Below are 21,325 nucleotides of genomic sequence, written 5' to 3' on the forward strand. Positions count from 1 at the left end.
TTCGCATTTACCGAGAACAAATAACAAAATTAGAATTATTTTAAAGGAGTTTTGCATAAAACTGAAACTATAGATTGATTTTCTGTGTTAGGCATCACAATCGAGAAAAAAATATATAAAAAATAAATACATTTTTTGCAAAGAATTTAAAACTTGTTTTTCTTACACAAAAACTTACAAATGGCTGATGTGTCATCTTTATTAAAAATATTACTTTAAAGGTCTATGATATATTATAATTTCGAATTTGACGTTTCGGATACATTACAGTGCTAAGTAATCGACTATAAACACTTTTTATTATTCTCTAAGGCTTTCGCGAGATGACTAAAACTGCTACTACAATCGGCCGGTGACCATGAAAAGTATGTGAATGATGGAAAATCGTAGCTTAATCTAACAAAACCCTTCACCGTAAAAAAAATTTGACAAACTACTTAACAATCCATGGATGGATAGATTCACCGTGCGGGTTCCGGGTCCAGCATGTTGCAGAGAATGAGGAATTTACACAAAGAATGCCAGCGGACCTGTGACTGGTTTAAGGGGAATTGTCAATACGAATTACGTTCACCTCCATTCTCCGCATTTCCCTCCCTATCTTGCCAAATCTGGTAAGAACCTACTAGTGCGGCTTTGGATTGTCGTTCAAATATAGAATTTACGGAAGCTCTCCACAAACCAAGGTCTTTTAGTAGATTACAGAGATACAGATTTCGCTAGCATACTCTCGCTCCCAATTCGACAGCTTATAAACTAACCACGTATCCATTTTCTGTTAACTCGTTCGTAAGACGGTATTTGTTTCTTTGTTTATGGTCTTTAGGTATGTTTGTTTCCTACGGTACACTGAGCTCTAATAGTATTATATGTTAGATTATTCTAGAAACAAGGAATATATCGGTATACAAGACAAAAATCGGACGTTCTCGGAGAATTTTGAATATTTCACATTCGCGTCTCGTATTTGTAAACACTGTATATTATTTGAGCGTTATGTGGCGTTTAAGAGAGGAAAATCGACAAAAATGCCAGTTTTGTGGAAAGAAAATTCTTGGATTTTGCATCTTTTGCATTTTCGTTTTTATAATGCGCATTCTCACAAGGCCATCATTATAAACGATTTTTTTACAAAACACTTTACAAATACTATCGAGCAATGACTTTATTCACCAGATACAGCTCTAACCGACTTCTTTTTTTTCCTAATTCAAATTACCTGTTCCTGACAACTATTGACATTCGGTAGGAGACATAAAAGTGAATTAGCGGTAAGAATTGACCTCAATTCCGGAAAAACCTTTAAAAGATATTATTATGATTGAATTTTATTTATTGGTGTAAGCGTCTTGTTTCTGAAGAAGCATGCATTGAAAATAATAATTTAAATTACTAACATTTTGTCTACTATTAATCTTTTCCTGGTACTTTCTTGGCAGAGTAATATAAGAGTTTCTTCTTGATTATTTTAAATCGTAAATGCTTTATTTTTAAAAAGCCATCCCTATATTCATGAGTTCTGTATGGGCGTGAATATTTATTTATTTCTACATCGCAAGACCGTCTGCGTGAGTGCGGCTAGGACTATCTCGTTGTAAATAAATTCACAAATTGCACATTGAATACCACTAACCGATGCTGTACAATCATTAAATAATGAACCAAATCGATTACGCTAGTGCTCTCAAAGCTTCGTGGATTTACGAACATAAATAATTTATGGTACCTCTCGATTACTTTGTTTATATTATTGCCTGTGATGGTTACAGAGGAATGACATTTATCTAAATTTGGATCATTGCACTAAAATTTGCTTTAATGAATGTAGCCCGTAATAAAACTTTTTTTTCTGCCTAAGCTGGTAACCTAGAGGTTATGTCACCGTAACCAGGCGAGTAGGTTACCTCACAGGATTTTAACTTGAGAATGTTACTAACACTAACCCTAGCAAGAGCAGCGCTTCGCAGAATCTACCACTCGATCGCGACCCACCGAGAAGATCAAGCGAGAAACTTAGTGGGCTGTATCTGTGGGTTAATTTACTCGCCGAACCCTTCGTCGCGAGCGACGGGCTCGGCGAGGACGGTGAGCGGCGCTTAAGGTACCTGAAAGCACCGTTAATAGATTGGGAGGATCCGTAACGACGTGTTTAGGGCAACGACTGTTTACCATTCGGTCCACTAGATCGAGAACGATGACCGGTGCTTGTCGTACCTAAAAGCACCGATAGTGGACCGGAAGGATCCGAATTTTTTTTTATTCTTTATTGCCCTTGTAGGCAGACGAGCATACGGCCCACCTGATGGTGAGTGGTTACCGTCGCCCATGGACTTCAGCAATACCAGGGGCAGAGCCAAGCCGCTGCCTACCGTAATGACGTGTTTTGGGTGACGTCGACTATTTACTAAATTTTTTTTTTGTAGCTTGACAAACTAAGAATGCATAATCAAAAGACAATTGGAAATCAATTTCTAACTCCTTGAAATTTTTCTAGTAAACGTAATTAAAAAATATGGTAACAATATGACACGATGTGGTATAAGGCTGGTCTGATGATCAATCTGAAAGCCGGGTGAGTGAACCTTCGAATACGTATTACATGGTAAAGTTTGGGCTCATTAGATTTGTCTTATCGATCACTTACGACTTATAAAATACGGTTATGGTTTTTTTAAACTATTGCTTACACATAAATATTACGAATATATTTCAATTTAAAAATATAACGTATTCCAAAATTACCGTGCTAACTTTATTAACTCAACTAAACACAGCCAGGACATTTGAAACCAAAATATACAACTTTCTAGCTTTAAAAACAAATTTTAATAGTAATAATGTATTTAGAAAAACAGCGATTCAAACGCTTTACAAAAATAGCAATTCAAAATTCACTATCGTAATAAACACGCTCTATTTAGGCTTTTTAGTGTTTTATTAAATACTAGCGCTCCGGCTCCGGCTCCGCTCGGGTCTTTAACAAAAATTTCAACAATATTTGATGTTGTTTTATTTTTTTAAATAAAAGAACACTTATTGTGGCATAACTATAATAGTTAGACATATCGCGACACTTTTTGTAAATAATAATGTGTTCTACAAAGTCGTAGTACATTATTTTATTCTATCATCAATAGTTTTCGCAGGACACGCGATGTAAAGAATATTTTAGGTAATTTTATTGCATCTTGGGTTACATTATTGGTGTTTTAGTAAGGATTCCTAATTTTTTTCAAAAAATATTATTATAAAAGATTTAGCCTATGTCACTAGCGGATAGTGTAGCTTCCAAACAGTGAAAGAATTTTTCAAATCGGTTCAGTAGTTTCGGAGCCTATTCATTACATACAAACAAACAAATCTTTCCTCTTTATAATATTAGTATAGATTGTCCGGCTCCGGTATGGTGTACATTCGTTAAACTTCCACTGAAAAAACCATGACTGTTTTACTTAAAAACAAACGAGTGAAATATTCATTGCAATTTAAATACCATGGACAGTATAAAAATAGGATCAAAAAAGAGATGGAGGTCACCCGAGTATTCGGGCGACTGGCACGCGGCGAAATTAAAGTGCCAAGTTGCAGATTCGGTTGTTAATTGAGTGAAATTAAATTATCCGTTATTTTCTCAGAACCAGATTTCAGTGTCGAGTGCACTTAAATATTAAATAAAAGGAACAAAATAACTTTCCAACGAATTCTTACGTCTTTCGCACAATCATTAAGCCTTAATTAATAATATAACTTTCGAATATTAATTACCAAGAAATTTAATAAGCTAATTTTGTATCGTAGCTGGAAAGTGAATTTATATGTAAAGTAATGTCAACACAAAAATACATATGTATATTGATCTTAAATCTAATACATTTCTGGAAGTGGGGTGTCAAATTTATAATGATATAGACATTCAAGCATATTTCGTTTGCATCTCAATTTTAAAGTTTTAAATGTTCTACAAAATACTAAAAAAATATATTTATGTAGTAGGTAATGATTTTGATAAGTTGATAAATTGCATTGTTGATTACCCATTCGCAAGTTTCTAATACTATTGTAAAATCTCGGCCCTATTTTATAATACTTTATTATTACAAATATTTATTAGTTAGTTGCAATTTAACACAAGATTCGGCCAACTTTCTAAAATTTTCGAGTAAAAATAATCCATACTTAATATTATAACATCCAAAAATTTGTTTTGTTTGTCTCGTTTTTACGCCTTTTACTACTCAAACGGTTATTTTTTTTGGCATACACGTTATCAAAGGCACAGAAAACAGTATAGAGTATTTTGCATTTTAAAAAAAGTATTGTAATATTCTCGAGGAATGGCAAAATAACTTTTAAAGGGTTCCGGCATGATAATTCAGTATATTGGATATTGAAAAATCGCAACAAGACGACTTGCATACATATATACACAGGAATAGGCCCTGTGATACCGGGGGATATAACAAAAAAGCATAGTAAGTAGCGCAAGCCTACATTATTTAATTGCGTAGATCGGTGAACGATCTCTTGGCCCACCTAGGGGAAAGTGGCTATTGCAGCCCAAATATATCCCACTTTAAGATATAAGGTCTAATTCTCGATTATATTGTAAAACGATCGTACCCTTCTAACCGGAACGCATGACTGCTTCGCGGCAGGAATAAGCAGACCGGGGCTATCTATACAGACTTACAATACATCCTAGTAAAATGACATTAAAACAAACAGTACCTATGCAAGTCTTCCCAGTACCATGGTCAGCTATATACAGCATTGCTTGTGTCCAATGCCCAGAATTTGTACCTATTAACGCCAAAGAGAAGAACATGCAACCTAACATATAGCAGCATCCTCAAATAATGTATATTTTGTGGTTGAAGAAATTAAAAAATACATTACCGGGTGTGAAGCCGCGAGTAAAAAAACTAGTAAAAAATAAATACCCTCAGCATTATCTCATGTATCTATGCCAAAGGGATTGTTACGATTGCATGCAACCCAGGTAATTCCGAAACGGTGTTGTGACCTCTGAATCTCATCGATCGTTCCGCACATTCCTATGTTTGTATGCTCATAGGAACACGGGCTTCAGACCTTTCTCTTAAATATTCAAGAAGTGAAGAGGCTATTGTCGTCGCTTACTTTCCTTTCCAAACGAAAGTGTCCTGATTCTTATTAAACAGTCAGTTTTAAATGCATATTTGTCACGACATAATTGTATTCAATTGGAAATGTTTTAGTAAGAAAGTTCCTTTACGACTCGTAAGTTTGGTTTTTGCAGGAAAATACAAAAGTATAAATTAATATAATTCAATTTAAAATAAAATTAATATAACCTAACAAAATTCAAGGTTTATGTTTATATTATTTTCACACAATGGACTCACTAAATATGTATTAACCTGTATCAGTTACAAGTTATGATAAATGATGTTAAAAAACATCATTATCTCGTTCCTTAGTTAAATTAGTTTGTTTAAATAAAAACTGGTAACAAAAGCAAATAAGAAAAAATTTGGATCTATTCCGAAACATGATACAAATATGAAAACCGGGTAAAGCAGACTTTTTTAAATGCAGAAATATGTGATTTTGAAAACGCGTTACGACTGAGTCGACATGCCCATTGAAGAAGTTATTGCCCATCGTCTCACATAAATCGTTGTCAAGCATCCATTCGTTTTATTTTTACGCATGTTGCGATTCCGGTGGTCACAGTCGATTCCTTTCTATGAATATTTCATATTATTCTGAACAACTTTATCTCTGACAACAATGTTACATTCAACATTTAAATTTTATAGTCCTATGAAAGTACTGGGCCCATTGTCGTCAACAACAAAATTGCGTATATAAGCAGTCATAATCTGTAAACGTCTAGTAGCGAGCCGTTTTATCCAAAATTATAGCAATGCAATGCATTAAGAAATTAGCATATCATCATAACGTCCTTACTTTGCACATCTAAAACGAATAAAACTCGGCTTCAGACCTTTTATTCCTTACGTAAACGCGTGCTAAGATTAGATTATTTTTAATTAGATTTTTTTTTCCCAAAAATATTTAAATACGACGTTATCGAGAACAGATTTTTTTGTATGTTTTGCCATGTTAAGTGATCTGTATCGAATCAAATAAATTCTCAAATAAAAATCTAGATCACTAATACCTAATATTATTGTTGGCATACTAAGTGTACCTATATGAACAAGAATGCACGTGCTTAGTGCACTTGCTGTTTTCATCTAGATATGCGAAGAACATTTAGCAGACCGCTAATATTCAACACTAACTCAGCAAGGAAGGCGGCACGTGTCTGTTTGTCGCGTGCCGTCGTCAGCGTAAGGCGATTTAATCTCATGCACGAATGTGTACTCGAGAGTCGAGACCTGCCCCTTTAGACGTGATAATGCCGCGCGAACCTTGACTTTGAGATCACATCTTATTGATGTGTGCCGTTGCCGGTCCGAGAACTATCCAGATCATTGCCTCTAAGGTGTTTCTGTAACATTATCTTTTTTTATAATGTCTTACTCAATATGGTAAACTAAATTTATTTTAGAGATTGTGTCTGGTAATTGTACGTCGTGGTCTATTTATTGTTGTTTGTAATAATCCAATATTTTTTTACCCTCTAACTTTATTAGTATGTAAGATTATGGAAATCGAAACGAATGCAATGAAGACTACGAACTCGTGTCTCAAAGTTGATGAAGATATAATTTTTGTTGTAGTAATTGTGTACTTCAGTAATCGCTTAACATCAGATTTATCGTGTGAATGAGCTCATTTGTCCATTTAGGCTAACGTAAAATATAAACAGACATGTACCGAACAAACTTCGAATGTACTAACTAACATAATTTAAATCCCAGATGGAGTATTTCAATAAGCGATTTAAACGGTTTTAACATTTAAAATTTGAAAAGGTTCGTGGTTTATTTCTTTCAAATAAAAAACACATATATTTAAAAATATTTATTCCAAATAAATGACCTGATGACAATCGGACGGATGAAATAAGACGCTGTTTAAAAGCGTAAACGATTTCTTTATATTATGTTTAAGATGCATTTTTAATAATGAAGTCTACATAATTCTACCTGTGTTTACTCTTAAGCTTTTTTTTAGCTTAATTTAGATAGTTATGTTAGAAATTTATTAAATAGATATAAATCGGTCGTAAACTATGTAAATAAAATTATCCTAAATTCAAATAAATACGATGTCGGGACGGCCGTCAATCCATCGTTGCTTGACTTAGGTCGCACGTTCGCTAATCTACTTAAGGTACTGCAATTTTAATTTTATCTATCTCTATGATTAACTTCAGGCTTATTCTACATTTAATATATATGGTACAATACTAAACAGATTACCGCGAACAGCTTTCTGCGTTTTTAAATGAGAAGAACGAATGAGCGACGTGATCTCGATTACGACTCACGGCCGCGGTCCCGCAAACGACATCAGAGATGGGGACAAGTAAGCGTCCTTACAAAAATCAAAAACTCGCACTACGATCACATAACGCGCCGGCCCTAACATTCGTCCACATTTGCGCACGCTTTTGTGGTCGTCCCCTTCTCCGTGTCGTGCACTCTCACATCTTTCGCCCGCACGTAGCGTATGACGCGGAAGTGCTCGGACACTATTAATAAATAACCGCTGTCGTGGTCCTGTACTCTTCAAACAGAGAGTATGTCACTTTTGTATCCGAGAGCCGGGACACGACGGGGGTTTTATAATAACAAAATAAACTACTATTGCGAACGTTGATCACGTCGACATGTTTAGCGATTCTTCAAAAGTGCCTCTGATGTGCACGAGGGAAGCTCGCATCGTAGACCTTGCACAGCGATGAGGGTGCGTTAGGACCTGGAAGAAGTTCGGCAGCTTTTGCAGCAGCACGTCTTCGTTGCCAACTGCAGGTCCACGCTGCAAGTACTACTAGTTGAGCTGCCAAGAAAGCGGCCGCAGCTAGCATGGCTCCTGAAGCATTCACACAAGTTCCGTCGGTCTCTCTTACATATACTGCATCCTCTGTGACATTCTTAGCACGTTGTTTGTCGAATCCGAATTTATCAGTAATCTGGATGGTCTGCACGAGAAGCATATCATCTGTAGGTGTAGCAGATGTAGAACGCCTCTTCCTACGACCGTATGACATTACTGAACGTAATTCATTCGGACCGCCATCACATTGAACTGGTTCGCAAGTAGGCATACAAGGAGTCACCAAGGCACGGAATTGCACAACTTCTGACGAAGGGAATTTGAAGGCGTCGAAATGTGATAGCAGCGTCTGTAAGAAATTAATCAGTATTACAATCAAAAAAACATTTCCAATGTAAAAATTAAAATGAATAGTAATTAGATATTTCAAGGTAAAGCTGAAGATATTTATAAATGCACTATTTCAAAAAGGAGGAATTTTAATTTACCTTTCCGCTTAAAGTGGACTTGAATAGTGGCCCCATGATAAAATGTTCTGTAGGGCAACCATCGCTGTCGATAAGCGTGATTTCGCTGGAGTCAACACCATCCATGGCAACAAGTTCTCGCACGAAGATCTCGAATGGTGAGTTGGGATCCATAATTTCAAATCGGAGAGCCTAAAATTTTAATAAAAGGTTAGCAAGGCGTTTCCGATGTAAAAAGTAAATCAAAATACTGAGTAAAGATGAATTAAAATTACCAATGGATCTCCAACTTCAGCAGAAGCAATAGTATCGTCACCACTCCTGTCTGTGATTCTCATCGCTACGTTGGGTGAGTCTACAATAACTTCCTCGGACAGACCAGTTTGAATGTCTCCGTGAATTCCAAGATCGACTTCATTGGCAACAGTCTTGTTTGTCAAATCATACTGACAAGTAACCGCTAAACCAAGATCAGATGAAGTTACGATTGTATCGTGGTGTTGAATAACAACGTCATTTAAATACCTGTCGATTGAAATCAATGATTTATTAGAAGAAAATCACTTTTAATAAAATAACTTATAACCATCTTTTTTTTCAATAATATCGTTACCTTCCAAGTCCGTTTTGTTTAACATTACATTCGATATTGTTATAACCCATGTGCAATTCGAACTCAAGACTCTGTTTGACATCTACGACGCAAGAGTTTGGACTGCCTTTAGCATAGATTTTGCCGTCAAACAATTTGGATGTTTGAATTCGGGCAACCATGTCACCAGCACGACAGTCAATGGATACGTTGTAACAGGATGACAGTTCGTAAGTGGCTGCTTCGGGAACTTCCAAATAAGGATCCTAAAAAAATATTCATTGGTTAATTACTATACTTACATATCATTAGCCGCTAGGTATAGTTATAGAAGAGTATATACCTGGATATCAGCGAGTGTAGCCCGGGAGTGATGAGAGAGACGACAGACGTGGTCACCAGTATCACCATGATCATATGAGTGACAACGGAAAGGCGAATTTAGACAAAGTTCTCGGCATTCTTCAATAGTCTGCACGTCTTGATATACGGAATCAACAGTCTTAAGAATACGTCCACCCATTTTTTTAAACTCGCACAGTTTTGTTGGCTCTTCAACGCAGTTGTTCTCCAAATAGTCGGTGTCTAAAAATAGAGCAATATCGATATATATAAAAATGATTGCTGTTAGTTAGTCTCGCTAAAACTCGAGAACGGCTGGACCGATTTGGCTAATTTTGGTTTTAAATTATTTGTGGAAGTCCAGAGAAGGTTTAAAAGGTAGATAAATGTGAAAATGCTCGGAATTAAATAAAAATAACAATTTTGTTTTCCCTTTGATGTTTCCCCCGTCGAACGGATTCCTTTTGTTTGTTTAAAGTTTATTTTATACAAAAGTTTAGGTCTTTTATTTATCGATTGAGGCACTACGAAGTCTGCCGGGTCAGCTAGTATGTAATAAAGTTTTATACTATTATTCGCTACAATATAGTTGATGAAACTACGTTAGATTACTTACCTTCGTTTGATTGAAAAGCGTTGGTTCCCGCCAAGGTGATACGGTCCATGTTAGAGAGCACACACTCGCCGGTTTTATTGTTATAGTTCGCAGATCTGCAACAAAGTTTCACACATTAAATTAACTGTACGTACGCTTTTTGTATCTTTGCCATGGGAATATTTCGTGTCATGAATGGCTTAACCATGATTGGTTTTAGGTTTTCTATAACATATTTATAACTAATTAGTATTTACGTATATGTTTGATTCAGTATGATCAATTACGGCTATTGTAAATACTACCAGGTTCATGCTAATATCATGACCTAAGAATTCCTCAATGAAGTTGCACTTCTTGCAGAACCTGTTTTCGTAAGAGCACGGCTCCTATGATTGTCGACTAATAAATATTGAAAATACGAACTTAATATAATCAATACGCTGCTGTTAACGTTACATTATTATCCGTTTATTGTAATTTTATTGTAATGAGCTTTTATCAGAGTACGTGCTGTTTCGATTAAATCGTTTGAACCAATGTTACTATAACTTTTACTTTCTGTTGCTCCGTCGCGACTTATCCACATTTAACTTCATGTAATACAATAATTTGTAACCAAATGCTGTAATGTAGGAATACCAAATTTTTTTCTTTATTGTTCCAAGTGGGTAGTTGAGCTTATGGTCCGTCTCGTGATAACTGGTTTCTCGAGCTCATGGATAATCACAAAGTTAATGTCGCCTCTCAATTTGTGATAAGAGTTCGAAGTCTTAATTGAACAGAATCTATAAAAACCGGAACGCATCAAGAAATCGGCAGGATTGCAGTAAATACCCGTGCGTTAAAGGTTGTTTTTTTTTCAAATGCAAAAAAGAAGTACATACTTTTTGTTGTATTTAATCAAATCACAGAACATTAAATATAGTGGGGCTTATGGCCTTTAATAGTTCCGAAGCTCTCGATCTTTGCTATCGAATGAGCGTTTTGTTCATTATCTTTGTTCATCTAACACTATATTTTCTCTCGATGCACAGCCGATCCTGATCAGATGACCTCTGCTATAAAACTGTGGGAACATTTCTAAAATGCATCGCTTCTCATTCATAAAACACCGTGGCTTGCTCTAAGTTTGAATTGGGTTATTGAAAAACGAACTCGTGACCTGGATTAAATTTATGAAAGTAAAGATGTTCTTTTTTGCGTTTTTATGAATAGGCAGATGACCTCGTGATCGACTTAATTTTCATTGATCACACTACATATTAGGAACATAATAAGATTAGACTTGAGAAAATTTGGTACATAATGGACACTGATGCTTTTTACAATTAATTATCTTAATTCACTTGATCCCACTTGAGCTATATTCATTCCTAGCCGGATGTGAATTTGTATTTTTTTTTATGAATTTCATTTCATACTTTTACGAAAAGTTCAGAAAATAACATGTTCGCTCTATCGGTTATTGTATCGTGAAAGTAGGAAGTGATAGGGCAGGGCGCTCCCACATCGTATGGTACACCATAGTCAGTCCAGGGAATATTTGCCAAATGTCGTGACTGTCGAAGATCGCGATGTGCGCCGCCCGGGGAGTGCCGACGCCGCTCGCCACGCTCAATGGAGATACGACGATTTGTTTCCAACGGTACACGTGTCGGACAAACCTCGCCCGAGCTGAATCGCGCATTTAATCCCCTAATCTTCGTCTCTCCGCTCAGCTCAAGCGAAAAACCCTGAGATGACGGCGCGAAGTCGTGGAATTTATTACCGAGGGACCGTTGTATCGTGAAACGGGTTACGCTGCACAACGTGCTAAAAATATCAATTTTACAGTTAACTTGATACTCTTAAAGGTATTGAACTTTTCAATAAAAAATATTACTACTAAAGACTTTACAATCGTTGTTTTATAAAAGTTTGCAAACGTTTGAATCGTTTTCGGACAAACATCCGCAAATTTATTTTAATGACTCCAGATCAGAACACAAATAAAATCCATACATACTTGACCCAAACACGCCAGTGAATACGTGCATCGAATGTGAGCATCAGACACTGCACACTATTTATGTTAATGATATCAAAAACCTTACAAGGAAATAAACACAATAGGACAGTCGTGTCTTTAGTACATTAGACGCCTGAGACGCGGGCTGTGCAATTGGCCTCCCCTGCTTTGTATATAATGCTCGTTTGTAAGATTTAGAAACGGAATGACTACCAGGAAGAAGCCGTGACTTATCCAGTGAACTTGGCGGCTAAGATGCACCACCATCTAAGGAAACTTGGTGAAGTCTGATTGACTTCGTTATCGAACTTATCGTGTATAAATTAGCTTACTTGTGTGCCTATTTAATGAGGCTCCAACATAACGTTTAATATACTAAGATCTTGCTTATTAATATTTCATAGGTAACTGTAATGGATAAATAATTTAATGGATAGAAAGTTGCGAATCAAGGATCAAGACAAGAATTATCGATTCGAAGAAATTTGCAACCTTATATGCCAGTAGTTAAAACAGTTACGCAGTAAATTATAAAGTCGATAAGTAATAGAAGTATTAGTGGCGGACAAAAAATACTCACCTTAATATTTTACGTTCGGTCAAAATTCTAGAAACTACATGATTTTGGTTTGCTAACTTATTTCTCTACAATAAAGCTTGATACATTTATCTGAAATACTAACGTATTTTAAGAAAACTGTTGACTGACAGTTTACTTATTACAGAGTTTTATTTTATTAAAATTGCTTCCGTTGTAACGTTACATTTAATGTTCGTCTCATAACATATATTTTGAAATGAAAGCATCATGTTATCTCGCTTATATTAAGAACAAAAATTAATTAGAAACTCAAGCAAGCTTAGTACTTATATTATATCTAGTGTAATTAATAATATTATTAATTTAATTAAATAGCGAAGTAAATTAGGTTTTGCGCTGCAATTTGCATAATGTAACGGGCAGAGTTGAGCGAACTGTGAGCGTAGTGAGACATGAATGACCCGTAAAGCGTTGTTGATTTCGACGCGACCTACACAGGCAGCAAGAAGACTGTAGTCATTAAAATGTACTGGTTATGTTTTTCTGTAATAACATTCTATTACAAAAAACAACGTATAAGCAACGTGATGGTTTTATTTTAAAAATATTTTTATCACATAAAAGTTTAATGTAATATGCAGTTACGTTTCAATGGAGGCGATTTCAATAAAAGCTTGCCACTTCCTTCTGTGTTGCGGTTTATCGCGGTTTGATAAATTCTGTATTCGCGTCCATGAGAAAATACGAACAATTTTTTTAGTATTTTACCGTTAGAACCAATGTTTCGTCATCGTCAACGAAAAGAAATTAAATTAGACAGAAAATGGTTTTGGAAGCTTTTAAATTTAGCATTTTTTGTCTAAAATCTCGCGTATCTTAAACCATCCAAATGTCTATTCTTTGTACATTCTCCGTCATTTTAATTATTTCAGTTAGCTTAGGTAATATATCTAACCTGCAAACAAATTCGTTTTCGCCGAGACAAAGGTCAAGGCACATCTGCCGAGATCCAACGGTGTGTGTTTTCTTGCCGTGCCCCTTGAGGTGGTAGCCTCGCACTCTATCGAAGCACCAGGCGCGTTCACACGGACGAACTCCCAAACAAGATTTTTGAGCGTATATAGTGAATACGGGGAACTGCGATTTCGTCAATGCACCTGCAACAAAACATAACTGTTATCATATCATAATCTTTTTTCATTTTTATTTTAGTAACTGACGTAAAACTGTAGGCTTAATGCCTAATTTTATAATGCAACTTACTTAACCTAGATTTAAAAGCATTTTGACAAAGTCCGATGTTATTAAAAGTCATGACTCATTATTTACTCTTAACAAAATGCTTGTGGGTGGCACGAAAATATGAGTTTTCAAATCATTGTTCCAAAAATACTGTTATGATCAAGAGAATGATTTATTAAACATTTTGTTGGGTCGTGTCGTTAACGGAACCTAAAAATATTTGATACTTTACCTATGTAATAATTTCCACTATTTATGACTATACCATCTGCCCTAATGATTGGACTTATGTTTAATTCGTCTTTTTATTAGCACTTGATGAGACAAAAGAGCTTACTGATTTGACCTTGTGTTAAGTAGTTACCGGGGTTCACGAAAGCCACAACGTATTGCCAACCTACCTTGAGATAAAAATTGAATTCTGTAATTTAGTAGACTTTATACGCATTTAACAGGTTGATCATTTTTACTTTTTTACATTAATAGCTTTCAAAGTGCTTTGTGGTTGTAACTTAAGTTTTTTGGAACGAAGTTCCTTATCGCGCGTTGTGAAAGGGGGCTAGACGGAAAAATTCTTACGAAAAGTTGTCACGACACTTTTTGCTAAAATTCTTACGAAAAGTTGTCACGACACTTTTGAAACGAAGTTCCTTATAGCGCGTTGTGAAAGGGGGCTAGACGGAAAAAATTCTTACGAAAAGTTGTCACGACACTTTTTGCTATAAATTCTTACGAAAAGTTGTCACGACACTTTTTGCTATATTAAGCTATTGTAAGCTGTGCGGCGTCGCATGTTTCTCTGTCTGTCTGTCTGTCTCTCTCTCTGTCTCTCTCTCTTTCTTCATACCTCGAATAGAACTTTAAATTAATATTTTTATAATTGGGAACTTCGTTCCTATCCGGTGTCCCACGACACCACACATCTTTTTTAAATTTAATACGCGCATTCAAATTAAAACTGATGTGTATATTTGGTATTTGGAGGTCATGATTTTTTTCACAACAAGGTCAAGGCTCGGTTCACGTTAAACACTTGCAAATCAAGTTTTCGAGTTTCGCGGCGAGAGTATTTTTGCCCAATATGGCTTGATGAGTAAGCTTCGTTATGCCGTTATTGGTATTCAAACATTGGTATGAAGCAAAAAAATTAGTGCGCTTCACTAGTGTGTTCACATTATAGTAGGTATGTCGGACAATCAAGAGTACTGACGTTATTGTGCCAACTTGATTGGGTATTCCGGTTAATCTTTAAAATGCGAGTAAGTGTATTTATCTTATCTTATACATTTAAACGAGCAATTCTTGTATATTAATATATATATATATAATCTGAATCTCGGAAACGGCTCCAACGATTTTCATAAAATTTAGTATACAGGGGATTTCGGGGACGATAAATAGATCTGGCTACGATTTATTTTCAGAAAATGTTGTTTTATTCATGTTTTCAATAATCAACTATTCCCGACATCTATTGGCGAATAATAATACTATTTTGCTTAATTGAGGGCAACTAACCGCTTTAAAGACACAACAAGATGGCGTTATCAAAAAAAAAAACCGGTCATCATCTAGTTTACGTTTAAACGAACACTTATTACAATTCTGTATCGAATAAATTGATCCAAGCGGAAACTGGTGAAATCTTTCACCCTTATTAGGGAACTAATTATCAAATAAGGTATGAAGATAAATTAGCACTTTTCTTTGATTTACGTTATTGTTTCTATCATTTTTACAGTATAAGATTCGATATCACTCTTCCTTACGTATTCTTGTCAATAGCCGGTATGGGAAGAAAAGCTAAATAAGACACAATACACAAAAATAAAATAATGGCGATAGTTTTGTAAACCTCGTTTCCTCAATAACTACTGAACTTTATTTTACTATTAAATGGACAACAGGCTATTGCCAATTCAAATCAATAACTACCATATCAAAGTAGCTAGATCATACCAATGATATTGGTGTCACCTTAAAATTCCTTCATGTAAACTATGTTTTTATGTTGAGTCTATAAACTCAATTAAACAAAATTCTATAACACACGCAAACCATCTCGATATAAAGTTTGCAAAAAAGACCGACTCCTTAATATGATTTAAAGCCGTTCAGTTATTTTTAATCTCATAAAACTCACCAGGCAGTTGGTCGGCATCAGAACTGAAAAGCACACAAAGTCCCGTCTCGTAATTTACGGCGCGACAGGTGTCGTTAGCATGGCATTGCTCGAGGCAGTCGGTCAGCATCAGCGTGCCGGGGATGTCATCTAAAATTTGCGATGGCGCCGAGAACACGTACCTGCACATGCGCAGTTATAATTCGATTAGCATTTTTTGTAAGATGCTTTGTTGCGTTGTCTTTAAACAGTGATAATTTTGTATAATAGAAATATTTCATGTTATTAAAATGTCAAGTAGGTACTTTTTAATGCTATAATGTAGCGCGCAGCTATTAATATAATAAAAGTTGCATTTTGGTACTAACCCCGTCACTAATTCGAAACCGATCATTTCGGGGTCACATTCTTCTAATGAATTAGCCGGTGCCGATGGTGCGGAAGCGCCACTGGGAGCTGACGGTGGTATTCCTTCGGATGCGGTTTCGGGAACAGTAGCAGGCTCTTCAGCGGGTTCTTCAGATTCTAATTCGTCTTTAGGAGGAGGTGGAGCGCCAGGATTTTGATAGTCTTGAGGTGCAGCAACAACCGCCGGTTCGGCAGAAGCAGATTCGATAGCTAAGTTATCCTCTTGTGGTGCCTCGGCTGCCGATCTCAAAGTTCCCTCGAACTTTTTTGCGGCGTCGACCGCGCACGCTACCAGTACTAAGCTGAATAAAATCCGCATTGTACTCGCTGAGAGAGGCCGTGGCAACATTTGTTATCTGTAACAAAAGGAAAGGTGTTGATTAAAAAAAAACTTTTATGTCAGTTTAAAAGCACTTAATTGCATGGGAAGCCGTTGAACTATTTATCGTATGTAAACCTATTCTACAACGCACGCAAACATTCTTTGTGGATACAGTGAAATCGTTTAATATCTTACGACCGCATCGAAAACTCCGCCGCCGCAAACGATGTGTTCCAGCGATACCTATTTGTTTAATGGGATTCTCTAGCTCGTACTGGACAAAACATTGAATTTCCTACATATTTTTCAATTTAATTGGGCTTTAGTTAAAACCTGGCTAGAATAAGATCATGGAATCATAAACGAAAGTCGAATAAGGAAGTAACGTTCCAGTAATTACTGTTAGAGAAAAAACAATTAAAAAACATTTGGATGCGTAATAAAAATGTTAGAAGCTATCGCAAAAAAAATCATTGTACTAAATTACTTAGAAAATCATAACTAAAATACAAATTTCATAATACACATTCATTGTTTAAAATTGCAGGTTACACAGTTGCAAAGTTTTTGTGTATTTTGTGCTTAATTTTTGCTTAGAACCGCAAAGTCTAATACGAGCTAAACGACTAATTAATTGAATTTAAAAAATGGGCTCTGTTTTTTTGATATACTATAACAGATTTAAAAGCGGATGACTCACTGTTTATACAAAATAAAAAAAATGTATCCAGTTTTCGGATCTCACGGATGTGTCTGTAATTAAAAGCTTGCTAAATAAATCCTCACGAACATTGTGGGAAATATAAGTGAATTCTGCTAAAAAACCGCTTTATTAAACCAGAATTGGTCATCATGAAACGGAAACGTTGCGTATAAAAAAAAACAATTGACAAAATAAAGAACAGAAGACTATGTTATTTCGCTAATAATATATATTATTACACGGCTGTCATTGGGTAAATTTTCACATTTAGATGAAGTGCAAGACTGAAAAGACCATCCGATGGAAACCTAATTCATTTCATGCTTTAGTCTCGTGTCGCTCACGGCTTGATAGTGATTCGATCTGGCCGTCTACTAATCTTTACTATGAAGATAAGATTATCTAACACTAGATACTTTGCTAGATAATTTTTAGTAGTTTTTCGGTGTCTTGTGTTTTCTTACAGATAATTAGACGGTGATTAGTTTACTATTAAAATGGACGAATCGACCTTCGATATAATAAAATTCAAACACAAGAGATTAAAACAGTGAAAACAATTTTAATTAAGTCTTGATAATCATAAAAGAATTTGTGTGCACTATTAAAAAATAAACATAAACTGAGAATAAATGAACGTTAAAAAAAATCTAATACAATAGAATTGAAAAGACAAGTGAACTCTGCACTTTTATTACCGACTTAAATAAGCAATAGATTTTAGTTTATATAAATGAATAGTAAGCTATAAATTTCAATAAAAATAAACAATTTAATCTTTCCGTGACAACAGTTAAAAATAATATTTCAAAATAGTTTACAAAAAAAGTACCGATTTATTATACAAGATATTACAAGTACTTTGTTTAAGATAAACAATAAAGCTAGTAATAATAGGGTCTCATTCCATGCACATATTCAATTTAACACGTTCGAAGATGTTCCAAGATCCGTATGCTAATGCTCTAACAATTCTACGACGTTCCTTGGTTTGCATTTAACCTAGAAAAGTTGAATAGCTCACTAATAACATGGAATAAGCGGTAAAATGCGAAACAAGAGAAATTACTGCTAAAGACAAACATTTTCTCAACGACTTAAACACTTCAACTCACAGATTGTAACTTGGCAAGGATTCACTGTGATGCGAAATATATAAAAAAATATATATTTGTTGAAACATTCCGCGGTCACCGTCAGACTTCAATACTATATATACCACAGTTCTGTTCTGAAATTCCAACTACAACTGTAAAAAGCTCAATCGGATAAAAGACACTCGAACTTAAAGAATATGCACACACGAACCAAACCTAAAAATATTTATTTTCGTCTTGCATTCAAGATTGTTACTTTAAGTAATTTTTAATTCTGTTTATTTCGTCTATCGGATTAACGTTTCTGAATATCCACTTTGTTGCAAAAAGAAAGTAAGTTTACTATCGATAAAGCACGGTGGACAACGCCGGCAATATGAATGTGCGGGCTGGGAGAGCTAGCCCCAAGCCTCGATCAGATGGGGTCAGCGCATTCAATGAGCCGGATGCCTCCAACCTGCTATTTACGTTTCACCATACCTGTACTGGTTGGCACACTATGGGTATCGTCTTCGTTTTCTTATTGCAATCACAAGATATAGACCTATTTAAAATGTTGATCGTATCTCACGACGCGTTCCAAAACAAAATTGACATTTAGGACACGTTTCTAGTGTACATACCATTCGCGTACTATTTATTTTATTAAGAACTAAAGGTCCCGCAGTAGTCGAAATTCGACTATAATTAATTGGAATATAAGTTTTTACACTATTATGATTCTATTGTCAAGGACTATTATACTTCTTTAATCACAGATTTCGTCAAGGCTACACTTTAGACTAATATTAATAAAGAGAAAACAATATTTAATCTATTCTCAATTTGACAGACTATAACTGACAGACCGGCAAAGAAAAGTTTGACAATAAACAAAATTAAATAGTATGCATGCGTGTGTGTGTCAAATACATGGTAGTGTGTGTAATGTTTTCTTTACTGATTTAATGTATCTTTTATGCATTATTTAAAAAAAATACATATTAGCATTGTGCACTTCTTCACTATAATTTCTATAAGTGTGGAAAATTTCATACTCCCCCGTCCGCGCAATTTTCGTAAAAAGGGATACAAAGTTTTTGCTTCACGTATTAATATATAGATACATACATATTATAGAAAAAAAAGCGTATTAAAAAACTTTGCTTAAATGTACATGATGATTTTGTGCATAACATTTCTGTAAAATGTGTTTTAGGATTAAAGGTGCAGTAAAAATATAGCTGTCATAAAACAAAAATGTAGCTTATATAAAACTAGTTACTGTTATATTATATGTTACTAATAATACTCGTTACAATAACAGCAGAATTGCAGAAGCTATTAAATACATTTCCAAGTACTGCGACATAAATTGATACGCCTGTCGGACCACAATAGGGAAACCGAACAGCTTAATCTACTTGTCTATAAACTATTAGGCGTGTCTAAGTTCAGCCATTAACATCGCCACGAGAACGCCCCGCTGATTTACATTGAATGAAAATGTAATTTGTTTTGTCGCTCTAATGGGACGCGCAATTTCCTTATGCGCTGAAACTGACGAGAAGGATGTTGGCACGTACACTAACCATACTAGGCTTTGCTGTCGTGGCCGGCATCAAAATCCCTCATTGTATAATGCCTGTTTGTGAAATAAACCATGCCAATGCAAAAACTCGCCTCATTTTACTGGTGATAGGATCTACACCAGGTAGGACCACCGCCCTGCCTATTTTTTGCCGTGAAGCAGTAATGCATTGCGGTTTGAAGGGTGGAGCAGACGTTGTAACTATACTGAGACCTTAGAATTTATATCTCAAGGTGGGTGGCGCATTTGCGTTGGAAATGTCTATGGGCTTCGGTAACCACTAAACACTAGGTGGGATGTGAGCTCCTCCACCCATCTAAGCAATAAAAAATAAAATAAAAAATTGAATTAATTTAATCAAAACGGCCACGGAACGGAACGGAGCGAATTTATTGACTCTTAAAATATATACCAAAGATAGGCACTGAAATATGTCATTCATTTTCATGTCGTTCATTTTGTGTTGAAGTAGTTAAAAGAAGTGCAACGTTGAGTATTAATTTTTTTGCCAGCAAATTCCGATGTCTTGTATTTTTGTAAAGAAAATAATGAAGTCGCGAATTGGACCGCATTGTACGGCACTGGCGCTATTAAAATTTTTGCTTTTATTGAAAATGAAAATAATTATGTCTTTAGACACACTGCGAATAAACTATCGCCAACGATTCGTCACCGTTCTTTTACTAGACAAGATTTTAAAACGGATGCCTAGTTTTTTTTTGCATAGAGGACCTTGTATAGAAAAGAATGTAAAATTTGTCATTGAACATAAAAAGAGGAACGCCTGACGAAAAAACTAGATTGAAATAGCTATGCACTATGCTTCAGCAAAAGCAGGAAGATACTTACGGTTTTATTATTTATTATTATTACTTACGGTCCCATAAGGCTTAATAAAATTATTCTAAATGATAAAACATCCAAGATCATTAATATAAGTCGCAACGACAAGCCCGCGATTATTTACAATGTACTTTTACTCCTTAAGGCGATCCATAGGCTTTAATGATTACAAGCGCATGGCAGTTAAATGAATACACGCCAGGATAATCTGCATCACACTTTCTTAATATATTGACCAACTACGGACAACATTGGCCTCATATAAAATGTTATCTTTATTATTTGTAATCATAGTCATATAAACTGCATTTTATTTCTAACTGCTAACATGTATCGGTTTTACTTGTATTAAACGTAACAAAAGCAATGTTGTTACGAATTTGCGACCCAACTTTTTTTTGTTTTTCTCAATGAATACAAAACGTGAGAATGATGTTTTAAATTGCATCCAGGTACGAATCTGCACCTAACTGAGACCCTATCATGTAACGAGTTGGCATAGAGTCTACAAAAACCA

At 35.3% G+C, this 21,325-nt stretch overlaps 2 protein-coding genes across 3 annotated transcripts in view; one reads left to right on the plus strand and one right to left on the minus strand.

The window, feature by feature from the left end:
* Window positions 1-21,325, plus strand: part of Atg16 (Autophagy-related 16) — a 160,015-nt gene that overhangs the window by 16,790 nt on the left and 121,900 nt on the right. The window lies entirely within an intron of this gene.
* Window positions 6,963-21,325, minus strand: part of neo (ZP and PAN domain-containing protein neyo) — a 49,910-nt gene continuing 35,547 nt past the window's right edge. Inside the window, exons 3-11 of the mRNA XM_028170244.2 lie at window positions 16,234-16,629; window positions 15,887-16,047; window positions 13,457-13,658; window positions 9,971-10,065; window positions 9,356-9,597; window positions 9,034-9,278; window positions 8,696-8,945; window positions 8,442-8,612; window positions 6,963-8,302 (exon numbers count right to left, since the gene is read on the minus strand). Coding sequence (XP_028026045.2) covers window positions 7,802-8,302; window positions 8,442-8,612; window positions 8,696-8,945; window positions 9,034-9,278; window positions 9,356-9,597; window positions 9,971-10,065; window positions 13,457-13,658; window positions 15,887-16,047; window positions 16,234-16,622 — 2,256 coding nt within the window. The 5' untranslated portion in view covers window positions 16,623-16,629 and the 3' untranslated portion in view covers window positions 6,963-7,801. The remainder of the gene's footprint in view (window positions 8,303-8,441; window positions 8,613-8,695; window positions 8,946-9,033; window positions 9,279-9,355; window positions 9,598-9,970; window positions 10,066-13,456; window positions 13,659-15,886; window positions 16,048-16,233; window positions 16,630-21,325) is intronic.

Source organism: Bombyx mandarina, chromosome 06 (genome assembly GCF_030267445.1).
Source record: "Bombyx mandarina strain Sakado chromosome 06, ASM3026744v2".
Lineage (NCBI taxonomy): Eukaryota > Metazoa > Arthropoda > Insecta > Lepidoptera > Bombycidae > Bombyx > Bombyx mandarina.